Source organism: Lepidochelys olivacea (assembly GCF_965140295.1).
Source record: "Lepidochelys olivacea isolate rLepOli2 genome assembly, chromosome: 6".
Classification (NCBI taxonomy): domain Eukaryota; kingdom Metazoa; phylum Chordata; order Testudines; family Cheloniidae; genus Lepidochelys; species Lepidochelys olivacea.
In genome coordinates, this window is record NC_140416.1 from 75,496,694 (window position 1) to 75,524,061 (window position 27,368).

At 39.2% G+C, this 27,368-nt stretch overlaps 1 protein-coding gene across 5 annotated transcripts in view; it reads right to left on the bottom strand.

The window, feature by feature from the left end:
- Window positions 1-27,368, bottom strand: part of STXBP6 (syntaxin binding protein 6) — a 210,663-nt gene that overhangs the window by 55,749 nt on the left and 127,546 nt on the right. For all 5 annotated transcript variants that reach the window (XM_084631313.1, XM_084631309.1, XM_084631312.1 and 2 more), the window contains exons 3-4: window positions 10,815-10,945; window positions 5,413-5,578 (exon numbers count right to left, since the gene is read on the bottom strand). In XM_084631313.1, coding sequence (XP_084487439.1) covers window positions 5,413-5,578; window positions 10,815-10,945 — 297 coding nt within the window. The remainder of the gene's footprint in view (window positions 1-5,412; window positions 5,579-10,814; window positions 10,946-27,368) is intronic.

The following is a 27,368-nucleotide window of genomic DNA, read 5'->3' on the forward strand; positions in this document are numbered from 1 at the left end:
TATTATTATGTGTTTCTGGTAGCAACTACAACTTGTTAGGCACGGTACAAACACAAAAAGGAGGTACAGCCTTGCCACAAAGAGCTCGTACTCTAAAATGAGAAAGCGCTGATAAGGGAAAAGGGAACAACAGGTAATCAGGTCGAGAGATTTGCCAGTCCTGGGGCTGACTGAGAGCGGGAGCCTCTCCATGTAGGGGCCCCCTGAGGAAGGGCTCAGAATGTCATCCTTGGGTGGCTGACAGTGGGAGCGCTGAGCAGGGCTGGCTGACAGCAGGAACCTCTCCTCGTGATGGCCGTGGCTCCTGCTGTCAGCCCTGGGGTGGCAGCAGGAGGCATAGCCACCTGGGGCTGATAGCAGGAACCCTGGGAATCACTGACAGCAGGCACCACAGCTGCCACAGCGATTTCTAAGTAAAATTAATCCTGATTCATGATCTAGGGATAGAACTTTCAAATGTGAGTTGTCAGGATTAATTTTACTTCGAAATCACATCTCTCACGATTAATTCGCGAGAGTTGGCACGTCTGCATTCAGGAACAGATGTCACAACAGGCTGTTATGTGGGGTTGGACGAAGTGAAACAGCTCAGAAGACAGAGAGATGTGAGTCATCGGCAGAGAACTGGCAGTTGAAGCCACGTGAGCCCATGAGATTGCTTTACGAAAGGGCATAAAGGAAGAAGAGCAACAGAAATGAAAATCACCTCCAAATAGTAGAAGAAAAGCAGAGGGAGAACCCATCAACAGACACACACAAGAAAATGTCAGAGGTAGAAGGAAAATAAGGAGAGAATGGTATAATGAAAACTCAGGGAGGATAAGGTGCTAAGAAGACGGAATGATCATCTGGAGACGATAAGATTAAATTAGCAAAGAATTTGAGACCACAGGTGGGAAAGGAGTGTTCAGTGAATTTAGAGGTGAAGGGGAATAAGATTCACTGGGAAAGGCAGGTGGGAGTCAAGCAATGGCTTTGAGGATGAACGATGATAAGAATATGCTCTGCTTGTATGTGGAAGGAGACAAAGGCCAGTGAGGAGGTGGCAGTAAGAATGTAACAAGATAGTATTTGGGATCTGGTTGAGAACATCTGTGTCTGTTTACCTTCCTGGGGGAGGTATAAATCAGGTTATGCCTTTGTTTCACAGTTTGGAAGACTCAGCAAGAAAGAGATCAGAAGAGTTAATCACTCAGGAAACAGACTGAATAGCTTAATTAGACTTAATTTGAGTGACAAGTAAATTTTCCTTAATTTCTTCAAGCAAAAGCACATTAGAGAATTGCTGCAGAGACTTATAAAACAAAGTGCTGCAGAACGAACATAAGAAATTCCAGCCTGTAGGATTAGATAAAACCAAACCTGTCAGAGGATTCTGATAGTTCCCCAGGTTTCCACCCGTAGAATCTTAAGTGGAAGAACTGGGAATCTTCCCATCAAATGCTCTTTCCACTGTTTGGACAAAGGGAAGAGTAGACAAACCCATATAAGGTTTCAGTAGATGTTTTATAGGCAATGAATGATTCCGAGTTCATAGTTACTTTAAGCAACACACTTTAATAGTATTATATAGGAATTATGGGAGGTAGCATGAAATGGAGTAAGATGTTGGACTGATTTTCAGAATGGACTTCTGAAAGACAAGACCCAATTTCAGAATGCCTACTTGGAAACTGAGTAGAATAAGCATTTGTGATATAAGCAGCTTTTGGAAAAGCTTTTGGAGGTAATACAGAGAGTAGACTTTCTACTGGCACTTTATGAATGGCTAAAAAAGTTTCTGAGGGAGGTGACCCAGATGGCTGAACTGGATGAATAAAAGTGGAAAGACAAATTAGGCATTAATGTTCTTTTAGTTAACCAGTCTTCGCAAGAAGAGCTCCAAGTGTTGTGTCCAAGAGCTACTCACCATCAAAACAAATAGTTGGAAGACTGTTGTGGCTCTTGACAGAGAAGTATCGTAAGGCTTTTGAAGATGGGAGCTTCATTTAACTTCCAATCTTGGCACATTCAGATCCATTACTTCCAAAGAATTAATGTGTGGACAAAAGTACAGTTGGACACATACCAACTCAAAGAGTTAAACATTTGTCAGGTGCAGTGAATACCTGTGTTAATACCTGTGAACACCTGTGTTATTAGCTGGTGAAAAATGAGACATTGCTTGGCAAACTCACACTTCATCATCTTTTCTGATCTCACCTCTATGCACTGGGTCTTTTCTACTACTAAAAAGTATTGCAGAATTATTCATCATGTACTCAATCTTCAAGCAATTATTTTTGTGTGTGGAAACTAAAAGAAAGAATTTGGATTGTTTTGAGATAGTCAGGAATCCATCTGCCAGATCCATTGGGTAATACCCAGAAACTCTGTAAAGTAAGACGTGTACAGAGTCCTGGGAGAAGTAATGTCTCAGTCTTGTGCTAAGAAAAGTGACAAGGAGAAGAGGAGGCCTCAAACCTTTCAGACATAGTGCTCCTTTGATTCAGGTGTATTGCTTGTGAAAAATCTAGAATTGGCAAGAATCCTGTTGTGTATACTGAAGCCACCAGGAAACACTCATGAGTGAGTGAACACTAATGGAAACAAATTTGTGCTAAAAAGAATGAACCTTGGCAAATGAAATTCAGCAATGCCAAACAGAACCATCATATTGAGAGGTCACTCAAGAAATGACTTCATCTGTTCCTATGGACATGTTACCATTAAAAAAATTGCCTACTTATTAGTATTATGGGCAACTTTTTTGGATATCGGTGACATATAAATCAATGTGCAATGGCAGGCAAACATATAAAGTTTTCATTGAATGAATGTATCAAGGATATGCAGTATGACCTGAAATACTATCGGAGCCCAGAATTCTCGATCTGAATCACACATGAAGACAATCCACTTATATTATGGATATTCTGCCACTTTCATTACAGATTCTGCTGATGAACAAAAAAAAGTGTGTCTATGCTTCAGGAATGTGTAAAAGATGCCAAACATGAAGAAGTGAAAACTCAATTATTGGAATTGTATGTAACACTAAGGAGGAAGCAAAGGATTCACTGAATACAAAATTGAGACTGGATGAGACTCTGTAGTTGTCCCTAAAAAATACAAGGGATAATTAAGACCCTAGAGCAAGAGATGTTAGATAAGACAGTAACTGAGCCATCTCAGTTACTATATCCAACAGTCATGTTAGGCCCAACGTTTTTAACTATAAGCAACATTTTTGTATTCTCAGAAGCTCAATTTATGTACTAAAAGAGATGCAACAGATTCTTGAATCTCTGAAATGAGTTTGACTGTTTGGTACCTTAGATCTGACATTAGTACACGTGCAAATTGAAACAGATCAGAAAAGTAAGGTGGAGACTGTATTTACCATGTGACAATTTTTCTAATCCCCAAAAAGCACCTTTAGGACTGGAGAATGCACTTAGCAGATATCAGAGGGTCAGGGATGAAGTAGTAGTGGAGGTGAAGGAAAAAAGTACTGTATTAATATGTATATCTAGATCAGTGGTTCTCAAAGCCAGTCTGCCACTTGTTCAGGGAAAGCCCCTGGTGGGCCGGGCCGGCTTGTTTACCTGCTGCATCCGCAGGTTCGGCTGATTGCGGCTCCCACTGGCCGCGGTTTGCCTCTCCAGGCCAATGCGGGCTGCGGGAAGGGTGGCCAGCACATCCCTCGGCCTGCGCCACCTCCCACAGCCCCCATTGGCCTGCAGCGGCGAACTGCGGCCAGTGGGAGCTGCGATCGGCCGAACCTGCGGACATGGCAGGTAAACAAACCGGCCTGCCAGGGGCTTTCCCTGAAGAAGCGGCGGACCGGCTTTGAGAACCACTGATCTAGATGACAGTTCACTCATCTACCATGGCACAACACTTGTAGGCTATACAGATGATTTTTAGCAAGTTAAAAGAGATGTATTTGACCCTTCATGCCACACAAATGTAAGTTTCTTCACTGGAAAATAAAGTCCTTGGGACACTAGTAGTGGGAGCCTTACTTTAGAAAAAGCTCCACATACCTGTCATCATTTTAACACACAATTTTGAACAACACTTTTTTGAGCAGGTCAAAATGACATGTTGTGATAAACAATTCTGCCCTAGATTATATTAGCACTCTCAACATTGCTACCACTGCTGGATCAGCATCAGGGTTAGCAGCAGTAAAAAGTTTTGCAAAAGAACAAACACTAGTGCAGAAAATGCCATTGTGAGTCAACAAGGTTTGTAGTGGATATTGAAAAGATACTGGTGTCGGGAGTCCCTGGGTAGTCTGAAGCTGGCACAGCCAGCCTTATGCCACCCTCTCCCATCACCAGCATAAAAGAGGCATAAAGAAAGGGGGGAGGCATGGCCAAAGCATAATGCATGGCAGTGATCTCCAGGCACTGCAATGATCCCTTGGGCAATTAGTTAAAAAAGCTCTGGGTTTGCTCTTGCCACAGTTAAATGCAGCAGCCTTGTGGACCAGAGATGTGGAATAAACCCACCTCCCTGTATAACTTGGGTTTCACACCTAACACAACTCAGTCAGACCAGAGGACTGGGGCTCCAATATTTTGTCTTATACTTTCCAGTGATCTATGCAATTTTTTTGAGAGATCAAATATATGCTTATATAGTTGCCATAAGAAATTACAAAAAAAGAGCCAGCAATTATTGGGAGAGCTTTCTGCTCTCTGAAGCAGCAATTCTCTAACACGTCTTAGAAAGGTGCTAACATTAATAATGCTGGTGCACAAACAGAGATTTTTGGCATTATAGAGTACTGAATGGGAGTGGTTATTGTTTAACAACAGTTATTCTAATTTAGCTCTTTCAGAAGGGGGGGGGGAAATCAATGTTTGCTAAATGGAAAAGAACAAAATCAGTGCGGAAAGGAATTACTTTTTCAAGCTTTTAAGTTGGTATTTTGAAGAACTGAGACAAAATGGGGAAAAATGGGACAGTGTTCTTACATCTCACGCATCTTAAAGCGAAATAAATTAAAACCTTGGGGGGTGGGGATGGGCAGGAAGGTTTTTCCAATAAAGTTACAACTCCACTTCCTTAGAGACCAAACTACTCAGTGCCACAGTTGAATGGTTGTCTATTCTACTGAGCAAACCAGCTCTTTAGGATGACTGATGTCAGCTCATAACCCAGTGAGTAGTGTTATGAGTAATTCCATCAGAAAGAACATTTCTATGGCAACTAGACATGGTTCTCTCTCTTTTGTGCAAATATATGCAACAGTTTTTACTTACAGAATCCAAAAAAAACCCACTTAGACATCACTTCGTATGTTCAAAACAATGCAGACACATTAACACAACCGTGTATTCAGTCTACATTATAAAAACAATATAAAACAGATTGAAATACTTCTGGGGATTGAACATAAATTAATCTCCCTTTACTTACCTCCCATAATTTTAGACTGGCAGTTGATAAATTCTGGCTTCTTGTCTGTAAGGTAACGCTGACAAGTGTGGTGAAGAATCTGAAAGAATGTGGATTTTTCGGAAGCCGTGCTTGCTACCCATTGGTCAAAAGCATTTTCAAATAGTAAATCAAATTCTGGAGAATCCTAGAAGAAAAATAACATTTGAATCACTGGTACTATATTTTAAAACTGATTAAAAAGGTACAGTGACTCGAGTGAAATCCCTGCAAGTTGCATGGACACTTTTCAAAGACACCATAATAGAGGCCCAACTTAAATGTATACCCCAAATTAAAAAAACATAGTAAAAGAACTAAAAAAGAGCCACCGTGGCTTAACAATCATGTAAAAGGAGTGAGAGATAAAAAGGCATCTTTTAAAAAGCAGAAGTCAAATTCTAGTGAGGTAAATAGAAAGGAGCATAAACATTCCCAAATCAAATGTAAAAATGTAATAAGAAAAGCGAAAAAGGAGTTTGAAGACTAGCTAGCCAAAAACTCAAAAGGTAATAACAAAATGTGTTTTAAGTACAACAGAAGCAGGAAGCCTGCTAAACAACCAGTGGGGCCCCTGGACAATCGAGATTCAAAAGGAGCACTTAAAGATGATAAAGTCATCGTGGAGAAACTAAATGAATTTTTGCTTCAGTCTTCACAGCTGAGGATGTTAGGGAGATTCCCAAACCTGAGCTGTCCTTTGTAGGGGACAAATCTTTGCAGGTTACAAATTGTCACAGATTGAAGTGTCCTTAGAGGAGGTTTTGGAATTAATTGATAAATTTAAGAGTAACAAATCTCCGGGACGAGATGGCATTCAACCAAGAGTTCTGAAAGAACTCAAATGTGAAATTGTGGAACTATTAACTATGGTTTGTAACCTATCCTTTAAATCAACTTCTGTGTCCAATGACTGGAAGATAGCTAATGTAACGCCAACATTTAAAAAGGGCTCTAGAGGTGATCCCACCAATTCTAGACCGGCAAGTCTAACGTCAGTACCATGCAAATTAGTTGAAACAATAGCAAAGAATAAAATTGTCAGACACATAGAAGAACATAAATTGTTGGACAAAAGTCAACATGGTTTCTGTAAAGGGAAATCATGTCTTACTAATCTATTAGAGTTCTTTGAAGGGGTCAACAAACATGTGGATAAGGGGGATTCAGTGGACATAGGGTAGATTTCCAGAAAGCCTTTGACAAGGTCCCTCACCAAAGGCTCTTACGTAAATTAAGTTGTCATGGAATAAGAGGGAAGATCCTTCCATGGATTGAGAACTGGTTAAAAGACAGGGAACAAAGGGTAGGAATAAATGGTAAATTTTCAGAATGGAGAGGGGTAACTAGTCGTGTTCCCCAAGGGTCAGTGCAAGGACCAGTCCTATTCAACTTATTCATAAATGATCTGGAGAAAGGGGTAAACAGTGAGGTGGCAAATTTTGCAGACAGTACTAAACTGCTCAAGATAGTTAAGACCATAGCAGACTGTGAAGAACTTCAAAAAGATCTCACAAAACTAAGTGATTGGGCAACAAAATGCAAATGAAATTTAATGTGGATAAATGTAAAGTAATGCACATTGGAAAAAATAACCCCAACTATACATACAATATGATGCGGGCTAATTTAGCTACAACTAATCAGGAAAGAGATCTTCGAGTCATCGTGGATAGTTCTCTGGAGACATCCATGCAGTGTGAAGCGGTTTAAAAGAGAACTAGTTAAATTCATGGAGGTTAAGTCCATTAATGGCTATTAGCCAGGATGCGTAAGGAATGGTGTCCCTAGTCTCTGTTTGTCAGAGGGTGGAGATGGATGGCAGGAGAGAGATCACTTGATCATTACCTATTAGGTTCACGCCCTCTAGGGCACCTTGCATTGGCCACTGTCGGCAGACAGGATACTGGGCTGATGGACCTTTGGTCGGACCCAGTATGGCCATTCTTATGTTCTTATGAAGATTACTTGTAGCAATGCACAGTTTTAATAAAGCTATGTAAAATAAATTAATTTAAATGACAGACATCCACTTTTATAGCTGGTCTGAAATTCTTTTTTCCTGAAGAAATTTTTGATGAAAATGAAAAGAATGTTTCTTAACGGAAATTGCAGGGGTATAGTCAAGTTTTCAATAAAAACTCAAAACTGAAACATTTCAGCGAAAAATTAGAGTTGTAATTCCTCATGGGTGTCTAGTGTGCTCTTTCTCCTCTATGAGTGGACTACAGTATACCACCCATAATGCAACACACTCCCCTTTTCGGAAGGGGGAGCTGGCAACATGGATTCTCTGGTTGTGATGCATTATGGGAGATTACTCCAAATGGACATTCTAAGCCATTGAGGAGAATAGGGACACAAGAAGCAAACTACAAGTCATAGTTTGGGTAGGTTGTCATGTTTCCTAAGAGGCTGCAGGGCTGATTCAACTTTGGCAGCGGGCAGTCAGTGAACAAAATACAGCCACATTCCAAACAAACACTGAGCCAACTGCAAAAAGAAACAGACTCTGATCATGTGATTTGCTTCCTTCATCTGACAATCTAGGACAATCCATCCATATCAAAGACAGGATATCATATATGCACTGATGTACAGCAATGAGCTACAACAGGACATGTGTTAGGCCATTGGTACAGGCTTCAGCTATGTTTAGTCTTTTGCCTACAAAGTGCTCCAGTAATTTAATAATGCATGCCCTGGCACGTCTTATTATTAGAGCATGTCTGATTATATTGAAAATTAAATAGAGAAGTTTATTGCACTTAGGATGACCAGATAGCAAGTGTGAAAAATCAGGACAGAGGGTGGGGGGTAATAGGCACCTATGTAAGAAAAAAGCCCCAATTATCTGGACTGTCCCTATAAAATCGAGTCATCTGGTCATCCTCATTGAACTGCATTCTTCCACTAAGAAAAACAGTTCCTGGTAGAAGGAAAAGAGAAAATGGTATTGTGTTTTCCATCCTTGTCAGAATATATTTAACAGTAAGGTTCCGAGTGGTTAAATGTTTCCAGACTGCTGCTGACAGGACAGCTTAGCACTTTTGGGCAGGGGCGGTCTGTTTCAAATGGACTTTTCCCTCTCCTTCCCCCTTATATTCTCTCCATACATCACCCCTACAATGAAACAGCAGCCTCCATTATCTTTTCCCTCTCCACGCACTTAGTAGAACGGGTGTATGGATTTTTTTTTTAATTTTCTTTTTCAGTAATGAGGTCCCAGATGTGCACTGAAAGGAACTGGTACACAGGTGCATCATCATTAAAAAAGATCATATGACCAATCAGAATGTGACATTAGACAATCTAGGAACTTAGCCATACTCAATGAGCATGTTTCATTGTATAATGAATTTGTTTTACTTTATACTACATAATGTTTATGACCACAAGATGTGATTTAAATCCCCAACTCCTAATGCTGCATACGTTAATTTCTAGCTGGTGCTTAAAAAGGTTTTATCTTTAACTAGCTTGTCCTTTGCAAATCTGTCTGGTGCACTTAACACAGATAGAAATTCTGAAAGAAGAAAGACCCAGATAATAAAAAAAACAGTGTTATGTTGAATTACATTCATGTACCACTTTAAAGACTGCATCTTTGCTCTTTGGGACTGTGACATTACCTGATTAAAATATAACCGTATAGATCATTGTTGCAACCACTGTTATATATTTGCAGCAAATCTTGAACAAAGGTTGTCAAACGAGGTGTCTATGAAAAGGTTATGATTTGCTGGTTATGATTATGCTATCTATATGCTTGTATCATTTTTGTATTTGAAGTTATAATTATTGGCTCTATACCTGGATTTCAAATATTTGCTCCTGGGGTAATGCCCAGCACATCTTGGAGGGACTATTCAAATTGAGTGGCTCATCGAAAGAATGTTTAACTGACAGTGGACCATGGGAGACGTCTATCTACACTTAATGGAGTTTCCTGCTGTGACTAGGCAAAATTCATGGACATGTGACTTGCCCATGTGACTCCAACCTCCATTTTATTGCTGTAATTTTCCACAGTAAGAACAATGGAAGGCCCTCCACATGGGAAAAGCTATAAAAGGCCCTGACAACACCTGTTCTGTCTTCAGAACTGCTTCTTATCTCTGGAGGAACTTTGCTATAAACTGAAGCTCTGAACAAAGGACTGAATGACCCATCAAAGCTGTGGATGTACTCCAGAGACTTGACTTAAGCCAGCAGTTTATACCATCACTGCTACAAGCCTGAACCAAGAACTTTGCCATTACTGTATGTAATTGATTCCTTAAACCAATTTTAACTCTCACCTTTCTTTCTTTTTATAAATAAACCTTTAGATTTTAGATACTAAAGGATTGGCATCAGTGTAATTTTTGGGTAAGATCTAAGTTATATATTAACCTTGGTGTGTGGCTGGTCCTTTGGGATCGGAAGAACCTATTATTTGATGAGATTGTAATGAACCACTCATCTAAATCCAGTGTTTTTGGTGGTGATATAAGAACTGGAATGCCTGAGGAAACTGCCTTAATGTTTTCTTGTTAGTTAGTGTGGTGAAACAGAAGTTTACTTTTGTGGCTGGTTTGGTATATCTTATAAAATAACCACCACTGGTTTTGGGTTGTGTTTGCCCTATTTTTCAGCAGTTCGTCCTAAATTTAGCATCCTCAGTTGTGACCCATTAAGGCACGGTTTCAGGGACAATGGACAGTCTACAGAGATTGCAAATTTGTTGGATTAAGGGGGAGCCCGTAAGGAAGCATTGTACCAGGAAAGAGAGAAAGGTCTGTGACCTCTGCAAGGAAGAGATTCAGTTGGCATTTATAGGCATAGCCAGTTCCAGGAACCCTCCTTCCATACTCTCTCCACAGGTATTGGTCTATTTTATTGGAGGAAGCATCTAGGGATAGATTTTCAGGTTCTATATTGGATGCAGCTCCATGATGGACTGAAGGCCACCAAGAGTAGGCTGAGAAATGTGTTCTTCATAGGGGTAAGAACAAAGGGGCTCTTCTTTCCTTTTGAAAAAGGGGAAGAGAGAAGAGGAGAAAGACAGGACCAGATATGTAGGAGTGAAGGAACGCAACAGGAGTGAGCTTATTCTGCTCAATCTTCACCTTAAAATCGGGAGAAAACATATACTGCTCCATAGGATAGTCAAGAGTTAGCACTTAAACCTGGGCACTTGAGAATACTTGCTTATACATCAGCATGCAAAGCTGGAAACTGTCCAAGATTTTTTGTGAGGAAGAACCCAGGAAGAAGGGGTAACAGTCATGATAGGGCCCCTTCCACCTGCAATTCGGATAGCAGTAGAATGGCCTTGATCCTCAACAATAGAAGCAAAAATCCTAACAAAGTTACTTTCTCCTGAAGTACAACATACTCACCCGATTAGAGTCTATGCCATTAACCTGGCAAAGCTGCTCAAGCATCCACTGTGATCTCCTTACAAAAGACGTGGAACCTTCGAACTGTTTGACTTTTGTAATAGACGCCTGGGAGGGTTTCTTGTTTGTCACTGAACACATAAAAGAAAGCAAAAAAGTATAAATACACACATGCGTGCACGTGCACACGCACACACACACACCCCCCCCACACAAAAACACATTTATGTACGGCATAGCATTAGCAAAGAAGCGTCATTTACAGAACTTAGGATAAAACAACTCAACACTACCTCAATGCTACCTGTCAGGAAGGCACTACTTTCCACAGCCTCAAGTATAAGGGAGGAAAAGGATAACCACAAGGACTGTAAAGCACTTTGCGATCCACTGATGAAAAGTACTATATATCAAAATATTAACCAGAAATCATCATTTTGGAGCAAGCACACAAAGTAACAGTGACCTGGCATATTAATAAAAAAGCAATGGATGCCTTACAACTAAAACAACAGGAAATGAAAAATAAATTTTGAGAAAAAGGGAGTGTGCAGAATGCCAGGAAACACAGAGACAACCTAGAAAAGCACACAGCAGAATGACATGGAAAACTTGGATCACCATGTCTGTGCAAAGACCAGGAGAAAATGTGAGTGAGTGGTTCTGAGTGAATGTGCTTCACTTGTGGCATAGAAACTGCGCTGAGGATGGAGAATGTAAGTTTTCTTCTTTTCAAAAAATAAATATGACTTGTATATTTGATTCAAAAACTGTTCCCTTTGTTGTAAGTAACCTTTAATGTATGTGCATTTACATTTACTTACTACAATTACAGCATTTTAAAGTTATTAATTAATTACTGCCTCACAGTCTTCCTATACATTAGCTAATCTACTGTTAAGATTACTAATGGTAGATCATTAGTATAACTTAAAGATGGGGCTTAAATACTACCTGCCTTATTCACTGATGGATTTTGCACATTAGTAAAGCCAGCACGATTTGGCCCTCAATACTGAACTTTGTATATGTTAAATGATAAAAAAAACCTCCTTTTGAAATTCAAGATGAGAAAATTTGCATTCATATTACAACACCGCAAGCTTTAGATTATACGTTGGTCCTTCTGAGCATACATCCCCAGACATTCAAAACTCACCAAGTCGGGCCTTGAAATATTATGAGATAGACTTAAAAATCATCAGATTAGAAAGACAGACAGACAGACAGAAAGAAAGATTTTAGGTTCCTTGCACTGTATTTGCCTTCTCGTATCGAAGACTTTAGGGCACATTTGCTTCATATTTGCGTGCTTTTCTACAGAACCATAAGAGCCAGACTACTATTTTTTTTTTAAAGTGAAAGCTGAGCTTCTCATGAAATAACATGACTCCTAGAGCTGACACTTAAAGACAGACACCAAATATAGTTTGGTTTTGTATTAAAAATATCATATACTATAGTTTCATGAACTGCAAGTTTTTTATTTTCTGGTTCCCTATAGTACTTAAGGGATGCTGGTCATTGAAGTCCACATGCCCTTGGTACCTGCCAATCAATGTCAGCTTTCCCTGGTTAGGGGGCTTCAGCTGGTGAATCTCAGCACTTCTAATAAGCACTGGGATAGGAAAGTGGGCAATGGGGAAGCATTCATGGAAGGCAGAGATGTACAGAAGCAGAAATCTTTCTTTTCCACCCACCAAGAGTCCAAAACTTAAAAGATTGTTCAAGACAAAAACTGCCTAAACCTTATTAACAGATATGAAATTTCATTGTTCAACACCATATACTCCTGTAAGCAAATTCTCTTGCTCTAGCATATCACATTAGCTCCTGTAATGGAAATATTCAAAATCTCCAAAGAGATGGGGACAAAGTTATTTCTATTCCAGTGTATCCTTGTTACAATGTTCTGTGACACCACAGTGATAAATTTACTTCCTTGAGTCTCTAAACATAAATATCAAACAGTGTGCTCTACAGGAGATGGACAGCAAGCCAAAACCTTGCCATATACATAACCTATTTCCAGTCTTCAATTTTAACCAATAAATTGGACAAGCAACAAAATTTAGCATGCTAGAAAGGGAACTATGAGTATTTGATTGGCATTTTTATTAACTGTGTTCCCAACATTTACACATCGTTCTTTACTTTTTAACTCCTGTGCCATGGGCTATATTTCCATCCAGGATCTTCACCTGCTTTAGGCTCTGGCTTTCACACTGGTATACAGAATATGCCAGTGAACATCTGTAAAATTGTCTCTAATTCATTGCATTACTGGCTGGTCTTTTGGTGATTTTTCCTGAGTGAACTCCAAGTGGAAATTACAGAGACCCTCTTTTGAGATACATATGATGTGACAAAAATCATTGTTTCCTCTCTGATGCCATGTCAGGATACATATTCCTTATTGGTAAAACAAGTACGATACTTCTCAGGTCCAGAGGCATTACGAAGTTTCTTATAAGCCTTTATGCTGTTAAATGCTTCCGAAAACACAACCAAAAAGTTATAGATCTGTGTCCTTGTTACCAGTTAAATATTCTTATTCCTATACCCTTTCACTGGCTTGTTGCCCATGCCTTGGCCTATACACTCATTCATTTCTTCCTCCTCTTGTATTTTTGAGACAGTGAAGCAGCAAGATTGTAAATTCTTCAAATAGCCATGTGCTGTTTGCCCACCTTCACTTGTCCTTTAATGTTACTGTGGACTTTCATGTCAGTGATTGATACACAACCCTACAGAGTCTGCCAGTAGTCCCTAACATAACAACCTACACTGATTTAATATGCTCAACATTTAAAAAGTTTAGTTACTTATTTACAGTATATAGTCAAAACACATAGTAAACTATATATAATAATGACAGGTTTCAGAGTAGCAGCCGTGTTAGTCTGTATTCAGAAAAAGAAAAGGCGTACTTGTGGCACCTTAGAAACTAACAAATTTATTTGAGCATAAGCTTTTGTGAGCTACAGCTCACTTCATGGGATGAATGCATCAGATGAAGTGAGCTGTAGCTCATGAAAGCTCATGCTCAAATAAATTGGTTAGTCTCTAAGGTGCCACAAGTACTCCTTTTCTTTTTGTGTATACATAATAATGACAGCACTGTCCATTTCCCTGGATATTTCATAAACTTAATTGAATTTTGCACTAAAAAAAGGAAGTAATACAGGCAAAATACAGTTTGATATTTATTCTAGCACAGAACTCCCTAAATTCTCTCGCTTGTTCAAATAAATAGGTTCCATATACTTCAGAATAAAACAGAGATCATGTAAATAAAAACCAAGCTCAACTGTAACAAACAATATACTGACTATACTCCAAAAACATTAAGAGTGGTGGGAACATACCACATTAGACTGCCGTTGCACTTAAAAAATATAGAAAACCATGCAACTTAAACAAACACACTATCCTCAGTGTTTTGAAATGTGCTTAAAAGATTAAAGCTAACTTTCAAAAACAGGAAAAAAGGCTTCCTGTATTAGACTCACTCCCTAAACACATAAAGGAGATGTCTTTTTTGTTGATGTAGATCATATATATTTTTGACCTCTCAATAAGAAATTTAGGAACCATCTTACAGTTTTTAAATAACTATATGAATACTTTGTTATATCTTATTCCTGTCTTCTACTTCATATTTCTGTTGCCTTATGTTGTCTTCACTCACTTGAAAGTGCATTATATTATTATCCCTGCATTTCTCACAACGCTATTTTGTAAATTCACTGTGCTGGACAATCTGGTTATTTAATAACACTGTGTTATTACTGTTTTCCCCTTGTCCTCTGGATTACCTATATTTCTAAAATCCTTTTACCCCCTAGTGTGCCTGAAGCAGAAACTGTGAAGTTTAGGGAGACTTGCTGTGTTTTTTGCTTTCAGATGTTGACATTTAAATCTCTCACTTTTTGATACAGTATATAAAGCAGCATGTGAAATTGCAGAAGTATGCATTTTAAATCAGATCTTCTATAAACATACTACTGAATAACTGAACAATACCAAAAAGTTTTGTAAAGAACCAAAGCTTTGGTCAGGCAGTTTCTACTAGTACACAATACTTAAAAAACAAAAAACAAAAAAAACCCAATACCCCAAACCCTGTCTTCCACTGCCTCCACAACCATCAGATAAAGGGTTTACATCTACATTCATTAGTTGTTAGGGAAAAAAATAAAGTCATTTACCTTTACTATAACATTGTCACAAATCAATGTATCTGGTTATAAAAAGACATGGCTTTGCTGGTGCATTTGAGTAACAAATGAAGACCTTTATCATATGAAAAGTTCTAGTCTTTTGTGTAAATCTCAGATTTACACACACACACACACACACACACCCCTATTGTTTCCTAGTTACAGGAGAGATTCAGTACAATAACAGAAAATCCATTTCTACGAGAATAAGGACAGGCCAAAACCCCACCACCTATATGCTTCCCAAGGCATACAGACAAGGAAACCCAGGCAGACCCATCATATCTGGCCACGGTACTCTTATTAAAGTAATATCAGGACCCACAGAAACCATTCTCAAACTGCTCACCACACAAAGGACCAACTTCTTCTAAGACAAAACTGGTTTCCTCCACAAACTCTGCAACATTGACAATCTACCTCAAAACACCATTCTTGCCACCGTGAATGTCACTATCCTATACACCAACATCTCTCACAATGACAACATGGCTACCTGCTTCAAATATTTACAAGACAATGGACAGACAACTTAAACTCCCTCATAGACTTCCACCACTTCCACTGCAACAACCACCACCCATCCATTAAATTCCCTCTAGAACACTTCCACACTAGCATCAACTTCCTGAACACCATGATCAGCTTCAGCAATCAGCTTACAGACAACTACATACAAGAAACCCATGGATCACCACACCTATCTTCATAGATCCAATAACCACCCCAAACACACCAAGAAATCGGTTATCTATGGCCAGGCACTCAGATACCACAGAATATTCTCCGAGGAGAACATAGAGGATACACACGTTAACACCACTAAAAACCACCTTCCCCAAACAAGGATGCTCCACCAGAGAAGTAGATGGCATCATGGAATGGGCCACCCAAATACCCTGAGAAAACCTGCTTCAGCACAGAAATAAACCCCCCTCTGATCACACACCCCTAGTTGTTACCTACCGCACCACACTGGAATCCATAAAGGGTATCAAACAACTACAACCCATACTCATCCTGAAAGAAATCTTTCCTGAACCCCCTCTTCTGGCCTTCAAACAAGCCCCGAACCTCTCTAAGCTCATTATCAGAAGCAAGCTCCCCCAGACTAGGGGACACCAACTCAAAAGTGGCACCAGACCCTGCCAGAACAACAGATGCAAAACCTGCAGACACCTCTCCACTGCTCCAATGATTAACACCCCCCACAACATACCTTTCAAGATCTATGGCTCCTACACTTGCCTAACACAACATATGGTGTACCTCATCCAGTGCACTAACTGCCCCAATAACAAGGAGGTTGGTGAAGCCAGAAAATCACTACAACAATCCAGAATGAACACACACAGGACAAAAGACAAAAACATCATGTCACCTATAGGTGTACACTTTTCACAAAGTGATCATTCTCTATCTGATCTATCAGTCCTCATGCTCAAAGGAAACCTGCACAACACATTCATGAGCCAGAGAGCTTAAAATTCATAACTTTGCTAGGCCCTAAAAATCATGGTCTTAAGAAATAGACAGGATTTATGTCTTATTATAACAATCTGTGACCTATTAACTTACCTTCTTTTCCTATGACAACAGGGGTGTTAACTGACCACTTCACCTTGAATGGTCCCTTATAAGTCGTTAGCGCATATTCTATTAAACTTATCTGTCCAATCTTGTATTTAGCTATGACACCGAGTAAGTTTCCCAGACTTGAAGAACTCTGTGTAGCTTGAAACCTTGTCTCTCTCACCAACAGAATTCCGTCCAATAAAAAGATATTACCTCATCCACCTTATCTCTATAATATACACACACACACACACAGACATCACTTTTCCTTAAGGTATAGTAAGGCCCAGATTTAGCATTATATTTAAGCACTATGGTCCACTTTTGAAGAGCAGCACTTCTACTTCCATAGATCAGAGCCTTAGTACATGAACACTATTCTAAATCCTCATTCACAATATGAGCCAAAAGCTGTCATGGTACATCAACCGTAAAAACAATGTTCCATAAAAAACATTAGACTCTTTTAAAATCTGATGACAGACTACTTTGATTTATATTCATTTAAAAAAAAAAACCAAAACAAAAAACGTGTTGCCTGAATCAACAAAAAAAGATAGTTGGCATAACACTGGAATCTTGTTGATGCTGTTCATTCAGCTGATGTAAGCCAATATTAAATATTAGAAAAAATGAAATCCTTGGAAACAGTTCAGGACAGAAGTAGTGATACTAAACATCCATTCTGAAGTGCTGATGTTACAGGTGATACAGTACTGTATGAAAGAGGGAGATTATTTGATCTACTACTACCCTAGATGGGGTTTCCAGCTCAGACGAGAAAAAAAAGTTTGGAAAGTGTGTTCCATAGGTCAGTAACACATGCGATTGACAAACGAGTCATTTGAAGTTCATCAGTATGAAACAACTTCAGTAAGCTGAGCCTCTGCAGAAGAAAGGGGACAAAACAAACCTCCATAGGACAGTCCTAGATTCAGGAGAACATTTCTATACCAATTTAGCAGAGCATTCATATCACTCCATTCATAAGGTTGTGGATTGATGGATTCATGGTCATTAAACGTAGAGTAATCAAAAAGACAGGTTCCAAACATCGATATTTGGGCAGGTCTTGCTAGTAGGAAACAAGATCTATAAGTGGTGGGAAAACCCACCAAAAAATTCCATGCCAGCTCCTTACCCTTCTCATGTTGGTTGATCTCTTCAATCAACCTCTTTACACCACTTTTTGTAGTAGGCTATGCTGTGGAGACATGAGTGTTCGAAGATACAGCTCATTAATGTTAGTTACTCTTTGTTTAAAAACCCTTTATTTCGTAGAAATTCAATTTTATCTTAATTGGCATGATACTCTTGGAATACTAGCTGTTCTCTCTTTGGGTCCCATTGACCTTGAACTGTCACATTTGATTGAACAGATCTAGTTATTATTTCTCCTTGCGTGTGTTAGCAGTTAAGACAAATTCTAAGCTAGAACTTCCAGAATGCCCAAAAACAATCTTCCTGTCTCCCACCAAATGTATTTAAAAACAACTTGAAAATTTCCTTTAGAGCATGACAGCTTGACAGTGTTATGACAGACATTACACAAACGTATTGGCAGATAGGAGTGGCATGCTGACTACCTACTCATTACGTTGTTTTGCAAACTAGAGCATAAGAACGGCCATACTGGGTCAGACCAAAGGTCCATCGAGCCCAGGATCCTGTCTTCTGACTGTGGCCAATGCCAGGTGCCCCAGAGGGAATGAACAGAACAAGTTTTCATCAAGAGATCCATCCCCTGTCGCCCATTCCCAGCTTCTGGCAAACAGAGGGCAGGGACACCATACAGAGGCTAGGGACACTAGCAGAGCTTTCACACAAGCTACAGAGTGGGTATGAACTTCGCCAGCATCCTGTAAGTCTTGGTTTTTTTTAAAATCAGTAAAAATAAGTAAAAAATCATTTTGTTTCTGTTCCTTGCTCAGACAGATACAAATAAATATATTAACTCATTTTGTCCTTATTTCTCTAAGCATGTCCAATGCTTTCTGTAGTTTAAACATCAGCATTCTATGCTATGGCATGAGAAGTTTGGGCTGAGGGTAACCTCAAGGAATGGTGACATGCTATGGAACTCTGAACTAGGTTAATATACATCACGAAATAGCAGAAATGTATTATGGAAAGGCGACAGTCATTCCATAGTTAAAGACTGTGCTAGCTTCTTGGCATTAGCCTGAATTTCGGCATCAATCACATGATGAAAAATAAGCCACAGTATCAAATGTAAGAAGGTTGCATAGGTTTAAGAGACTTGCATCCAAGAAAAATATTGTTTCAAAACCAGATCAGAGACAGCGGTAGAAATATATAGATCAGATCTAGCTTCTTCATATTGTGCCAAAGTCTTGTAAATTGTTATGACAATTTGACACAAACTGAAACAGAAACCTCTTCTAATTCTGGCTCTGAAGCTGTAAATGCAAACCTCCTCGCCACACACAAAATTAAAGTGGTGCAGATATGAGGCTCCAGTTTTGACCCATGTGTCATTTAGAACAATTTTATTTATTTCTTCTGTTTTCTGAACTGTAACTGCCTGATTTGAAGCTGCTTGTAATAATTTATGAATAATACAGTCTGTTTGAGGTATTGTGTTGTTTACTGTATGCACAAATTGAGTTAATTCACTAACACGTTTGTCAGGAAATGCACCCAGAAATGCGGGGGAGGAGGGGAGGAGAAGAGAGATCCTGGTATTCACTTCTCTACAATCACTTCAGGGAAAATACAGAGCTATCACTTTTAAAGTTCACCTTGACACCCTGCTGAGCCACCCAAACCAGTGTAACAAGACTCAGGAGACACAGGAGATGACAAAGGACTTTGGATAAAAAGGCAAGCCCCCGCAAGGACAGGAGCAGAGACACTATTGGGGAACCGACTGACATCCAGACCCCAGATGTCAGGGTAAAACATATCTGCCTAAGTCTTTAGGAAAGACAGACACACATATAGACTGTTTAATGTTTTATAAACCTCTTATGCCTTGCCTTGTTCCGACTGTTAAGATTAAATGACGCTTTGTTTTAAGGAAGACTGGTGTCACTCTATTCACAAGCTCCTGAAGGGAAGAACGCAATGGAATCTGCTAGGTAAGCATGGCTGGCACACATTGTAACGTAGCACCCAGTCTGAGAGTGGGAGAATAGCGGGATTCCACCGTATGGAGATAAAGGCAAGAGGCCTCATACTTGAAGGGGTATACTCAGATCTGAGACAAGCAAACAATGATGCAACTAGCCCTGTATAAGCACCTATTTCCCAAATTGGAACCACAAAATAATGCAAAAGCACTACTCCATGAATATATCTATCTATCTCAGACTACCCCCACCACAGCAGCCTTAGAAAAAAAAAGAGAAAATTGGGTTCATTAAATCCTGGCTCTGGGGGACCAAACATTTTTTAACTGGACCAATTTTGAAATACAGGTTGTTGTTGTGGAGGTTTTTATATTTTTATTTTTTTAAAATCTGCTTTTGAGGTCTTGATTTAGGATTGATGCATTTAGCTATGTAAGTCTTTACTTTGGAATAACAGATCTTCATTTAAAATTCATTTTATTTTTTATTCAAAATACACTGTATGTAAAGTTCAAATGTACTGACTGCTGAAGATTAACAGCAGGCAGTATGAAACTCTAAAATCCTTTAGCTAATCAGAAATTCTATAACAAATGGCTTGATTGCCTCATCGCAATACAACTGGAAATTCTATGCATTTATAAAATGCTGAATACATCAAATAACTGCTGATGCAAGGAATTAGTGTATAAAGCCTTGGAGCAGTTATAAAGGAAGTGATTGCTACAATTGTTTATATTTTAACAAAAAAGAATTTTAGCTTTAACTGTGAATGCAGGAAAAGTTGCCCACACTGCTTAGACTGGTTTCGGAGTAACAGCCGTGTTAGTCTGTATTCGCAGAAAGAAAAGGAGGGAGTACTTGTGGCACCTTAGAGACTAACCAATTTATTTGAGCATAAGCTTTCGTGAGCTACAGCTTATGCTCAAATAAATTGGTTAGTCTCTAAGGTGCCACAAGTACTCCTTTTCTTACTGCTTAGACTATTTTTTATTTTATTTTTAAATCTAGAAGATTTTTTTTTAAAAAACCCTATACTGAAAACAATGGGGATGGATGCCACTACAAGAAATAAAACAGACTTTAAATTAGTTTTATGAAAATTATGTTAAAAGTGACTGAAGATGGGAAATTTGTCACTGTCCACGGAAATGTACTGCGTGGTTGTTAAGAGTGTGGTTAAAAGAATACCACTAACTTGGCATTTCCTTGCTTTTAAGGTTTTTAGCTGGGGTAGCGTCACGCCTAGCCAACCTTAATTCCTTGTAAAAGCTTATTTATGGAATCACAGACAGGTTAGAATAGCAATTTTGTCTAAAGAAAGAAGAGACATGAGCAATGAGTGGTTACTGTAGGAGAGTTATAAAACCTTATGTACTATAATTCACTGTGGAGATATGTACAGTATTTAAAACATGTTTAATAATTATGAAAATCGAAGTGTACATTCTTAATATGGATTTTTTTTTCAGTTGGACACCTTAATTTCCCCTCACAAAATGAAATGAATTAGGGTTGACTTTTCTTTGATTTATGAGTATACAAAGCATCAAATATAAAAAAAGGTAAACATTTAAATTCTGATATTTTAGGGAGAACATTTGTAAAATATACAAGTAAATTTCCTTTCATTTTAACAATAGGGGATTTTTATGGCTCAGTATAAAAAAAAGAATCACACACCGGAAACAGATTGACAATAGACAGGCTGATAACTTTAGTTTTCACATTATAGAATCCCTCTATAATTCTTTCTTAATTGTAAGAGTGCTGCTCCTTACAAATATCATTAAATAAACTAGGAAGACAATACTCCTACAGGCTTTCAGGTCCCACCATGTGTAGCACAAGTACATAATACAGATTCCAGTCCCAAATTTTATTTATCCTTACTTGCCTCCCTCTCTTTCCCAACCCCTCGAAAAGAAAATAGATAATTTAAAGAGAGGTGTGAATTTCTGTGTGTCCTAAATGTTGATGATCCAGGTTCTAGTGAAATTCGTAGTCCAAAAATGGTTAGCAGTATCCTGGATATATATGTGTATCTTCAGTTCATAGTCAGAATTAACACATCAGGCTTCATAACACGGTGTTTAATACCTGATACAGTCTGTATCTGGGAGCTATATCTTGCAATGGTGGTAGCAGCAGGGGAGAAAAAAATATTTTTCTAATAGGCTTTTTTAATCTCTGATTTGAAGATTTAAATTAAATCACTGATGTTATGAATGGGTGCTGGAAGACTTAAACTGCAGCTTTGTATCCTTAAATACAAGGGAACTCAGTACTCAAAAGCTGCCTTTTCCACTCCCTTTCCCCAAACTTTTATGTCAATGCAACCAATTCAAATGAAGTCGGGTCCAATCCCAGAGGAATATATAATATTTTACAAACTTTCAAAGACAATGCATCAATTGAAATGCTAACTTTCAAGTTCTCAAAACGTATGGGATGAATTATATATACACAATATTGCCATTCACTAAAGGGAGCTGTGGTTTTTGACCTTCAAACAAAGTATCTTTTTTGTTCGGCTGTCCAATTTCCACTCAATTCCACACCACTTTCTGAGTCCACTTTTATATTCAGAAGGAGAAAATGGAAAAAAAGTGACCATGCTGAAATGGTACAGAAGTTTCAGAGACCCTATGACAAATCCTTTCTTGTAAAGATTATAAAGTACACAGTCTGTAAGAAGAAAAGATGCCCCCGACAGGGATTTCATAAAGGTTTCAATTCTTCTTTGAGATTCTTAAATCATTTTTAGTACATGAACTCTCAGAAAAGAGATGCACCTTTATTCCTCTAAAAGGGAGGAAGAACTCTCCTGTCTTCTCTCAGTTATATAGCTATCCTGGAGCAGCGTTTCCCAAACTTTCAAAAGCTAAGTCACCCTAATTCAGGAAAATAAAACCTCCTTCAAACTGCATAATACTAGCAAGGCAGCATGGGACAACTTGCAGCGTCACTGCCCAAAGGGGCCATGTGAAGGGTTCGGTCACAGAGACCCCCTTGGGACTGTCACCTGATGTGCTGAGACTACCTCTGAGCCCATTTTCTCTGCCAGTTTGGGGCTCCAGAACCCTGCCTTGTTGAGCCAGACACTCAAGCCTGCTGCAACACAGACCCAGGGTCTGAACCACACCCCCAAAGCTGCAGATTTAACTGGGAGGACGGGAGGGGGTAGTGTGGATGCTACTTTTCCTACTCTGAACTATGCTATACCAGGTACCTATCAGAAGGTCGCAGTACCAACACAGGGTCAGCATCATCCAACCAAGGCTTGCTGATGCAAATATGGTCACATTAAAATCTAGGTATCATTACCTTGATGCAGTTCTACATTAAATCCATAATCTTCATATAACCAAAAGACTTGAACAGACTTTGACTTTGGTTTCCAGGTAGTATTGGTTATCTTTAGCCCCAGTCCTGAAGTCAAGGGTTTGCCATGGAGGCCCAACAGCCAAACCATGTGTTGTAAGTTCCAGGATCAGAGCCTCAATCAATACTGATTTAGCACGTCAGAATATATTGCCAGAACAATGCCAACTGGTCTGCAGAAGATTTTTTTTCAGCTTCCAGAATTGTATAGGTTAAAGTTTTAAGAAACAAAGGACTAAAACATAATCTTCTGTCATACGGATGAGTGATAATCAACAAAGGAATGAAAGCTACCCCACAGATGCATACTTAATCACAGTACTGTTCAAACAATCACAGTACAATTCAAACAATAGATTAAACTCCCCTCCAAACACAGCTGGACAAGCTCCTTTTATTTATATATAAAAAGAGGAAGGATATTCTAGAAATAAAATCTGAACATTATTCTTTAGAAGGAACACTAAAAACAGAAAACCATGAATACAGAGTAGTAGATTGCAATATGGGATTCAAATTATGCAACCTTATTTTCTTCTTTTCTCTTTCTAATTCTGCAGCTTTTACAATAGTGGACTATGTATGAATCAATAAAAGATGTTTTCTTAAAAAACCCCCACACATGAACTAAGACCAATAGTGAGAGCTACACCACCAGATTAGTTCAAGGAAAGTAATGAAGCATTCTCTTCTGACATTAGGAACTAGGATTTTCTCTCACACACACTTACACACAATGTAGCAGTATATTAAGTAAAAAGTTCAAGACTATTAGCAATGTGGGTAATTGGCTAGGAGGGAGGGAAAGCACAATTACATTTTTGAACTCTTCTAAATTTGAATGTCACAGAGTAGCAAACACTGAAGTGCATCTGGGAAAAGACTCCTCTTACAAGGTTCACTATTCTACTGAAAACAGTTAAGCTCCCTGTGTAAACTAGCCATGAATAGGACAGAAGTAAAAGCCTGCAAATTTCAGTAGTGTTAACACAATTTTAATTATAGTATTACTCATGCCTAAACATCTGATCTTCTGCTCCTTCATCATCTTCTTTCCAGACATACTAAACCCATAAAAAAATGCAGAAATTGGGCTAGTTTTTGGCTTGTTGCTTCTTTATTTTGATCAGCTCCCGACAAGCAAGGGCAAGGGGGGAGAGAGTCAGGGGTGCACAGAAGGCCCACCACAATCCCAGACTGCACGCCTGGGGAATCTAGTCATATAAAGTGTTAGGGTTTAGGGATTGGCTTGTTTTGAAATGGGATTAGATTGATTTTTGTTTTATTGTGAAAGTCGGGGTGCTTATTTACCGTGAAATCTGGCAACTGTGCTTCTTTCCCAAATACCTAATTTAAGTAATTTTAAATTTAGTTTTAGAGTGGTTCACACATACATCCCTTTCTTTCATGCATTTTGTCTGGAAATTTTACGTGTATGTGGAGATGATCTGTCCCAAAAAGCTACCAGTCTGGTGAATTACTCTCTTTCATGCACAGAAACTACAATTCTGTAATGCATGAACTAATGACATATTATATCAATCATAGTATTAGCATATACAACAAAAAGCATGCACATAACACACAAAGATGAAGAACAGTCCAATCACTGGGACATGAGCATGGCACTTGGGAAATTAGTTTCCCTCCCCCACCACCAGCTTCCAGTGGAGCCTTGAGTAGGATGCCGAGTTTCTCTGTGCCTCATTCCCCCCCGCACCCCATATCTGTAAAATGGGAATAGTAGTACTACCCTACCTCCCAGGATGTTAAAAGTATAAATATATTAATGATTGTGAAGCACTCAGGCTATGGTAGTGGGGGCTCTATTATAGGTGGCACAGGTAGTAATACCTATATTTAAGTTTGCCCAATACTTTCTATTATTAGATCCTTGAAGTGGGGTAGCTGCTCCACTCTGGCATGGAATGGCTTAAAGCAAGCCAAAGAGGCTCCACAGAGCCCCAGCCAATCCTGGAAAGGCTTACTGGGAGCCAATCAAGTGGAGGCTTGAAAGCAGCGAATCAGGGCCAGGCTGCTCCCTATAAGAAGGCTGCAGGGCAGAGAGGAGTGGAGTCTCTCCCTGGAGGGCAAAGGTAGAAGAACTGGTTCTTAGATAGAGAAGCACCTAAGACAGAGCAGGGCTGGGCAGGGTCAGTAGAGGCTGGAAGAGCCCTAGGCTGATGACTTCAAGACTGGGGCCCTGACACAAGGGGACAGAGAAGGTGCTGTGGCTATGGGAAAGTGCCCTAGGGAAGCAGGCAGTAGAGGAGAGTTGGAGGAGGACAGTAAGTGGCTGCTGCTAGAGGGTCCCTGGGTTGGGGCCCAGAGTAGCAGGTGGGCCCCCCTGACTTTTCTTTCCCCCTCGGGGCCTAGAGTAGTAGGTGGGCCCCCCCCCCACTTTTCTTTCTCCCCCCGCCAGTGATGAGAATAAGTGAATAAGCCAGGCTGCAGTCTGCCCTAGGAGGAAGGGGCTAGACTGAGGCCTGCAGTGAGCCACTGAGATGAGTAATAGAACCAGAAGCTGCCGGTCCCCTGGAATGGGGGGAGAGCCAGCAGAGCAGGCACAGCTGGAGGGCAGTGTCCAGAAGCGGACGCCGTGGTCTGGAAGTGACGTGGGTCCGACTGTGACGACGGTAGAGCCCAAGTGAGTAATGGTGGGCGAGACACCAATAGCGAAGGCGCGCCTATTTTCAGTTCTTTATAAAAGTTTGTGAATAACCACGTGGGATGAAAGTAAAGAGAAATGGTTTTCAGACCCAAAATGTAATAATTAGCTTAACTGTTTACATACCAGAAACACTCTAACTGTTCTACCGCTGATGATGAATATCTCCTAAACACAGCTCATGATGGGAAAAGGAAAATTAAATAAATTGTGGCACAACTTTAAATGTAAAAGAAACAAAATAGAAATTGCTGAACTCACTTGCAGATTGGATGCATGAAATTAAAGCATCCTGTATCTCCAGTGAAGTCTCATGACTATGGTGGGATCTTGGAGACACGTCAGCATTCAAAAAGCAGAATGACTTTGTTTTTCACCACTACCAGAATGTGAGCACAAGACTCAATTATGCAACCCATTGTTTTCTTTTTTTGTTTTAATTCTGCTATTGCTATGAGAAGTACAAAACTTAAGTAACTGTTTACAGATAGAACTCTGCATTTCAGTTTAAGAATAAATTAAGTTCGTTTTATTGGCAGAGTGAAAGTTTGACAATTAAACAGAGCCACATTCCTAATTGAACTTGGCAGGTCATTTTGTGTTGTGTTTAAACAGAATAGCTGAGGTAATTAAAATGAGTTTTTATGAAACTACTTGTAGTCATTTATTTGAATGAATTGTTAAATTGCTAAAAAACATCAATATTAATGACAGGTTTCAGAGTAGCAGCCATGTTAGTCTGTATTCACAAAAAGAAAAGGCGTACTTGTGGCACCTTAGAGACTAAGAGCTGTAGCTCACGAAAGCTTATGCTCAAATAGATTTGTTAGTCTCTAAGGTGCCACAAGTACTCCTTTTCTTTTATCAATATTAATGTTAGTTAATATTTGTGCTAATATTTTAATACTTTGTTGTAGTTTTGTATTTTAAAACACTGGTTTTACAGCATCATGTATATATGTTTATATGTCCTTAGAATGCCTCTCTACTATGCTAATTCTTAGTCATTTTTGGGAATGTAGCTTCCTGTTCTCACAGAGCTATTAACGAGGTCCAAAAAAAAAAAAAAAAGTGAAATTTGGTATCCTATGCATCAAAACAGTTTTATTCAGCATTCCATAGCTGAGCATTCTAGGCCCCACTGTTCATTTAGGAAATGCTATTGTACATTATTATTTTTCTATTTTGCAAGATTTTGTGGGTTTTTTCTTTTTACAGGAGTATTGTCAACAAGACATCTACTCATTTGTAAATAGTTCATAAAAAGATACTTGCCATTCTACACTTACTTCTGAATCTCCATTACAATTTTGTTTTGTGGTAAAAGCAGTTTCTATGTTTAAAAGACCCACAGAAACAAGAAAGGAATATTGTGAAACTGACTGGCGTGTAAAGTGGCCTCCCGAGTCCAGCAAACAGATATCCACTGTGGAGATATCAGTGTGTTCATCAGTCCAGGCAACAGGTACAACAGGCATGAGGATCACCCAAGTCTCTGAATGTGACCAGAAGACCCAGCATAAAGGAAATAGACAGATATTCTGTGGCTGCCCTGATAGCAGACTCTAGTTTTATGATCATTTTCTGGAATAGAAAGTCTCTTCTCTCTGGT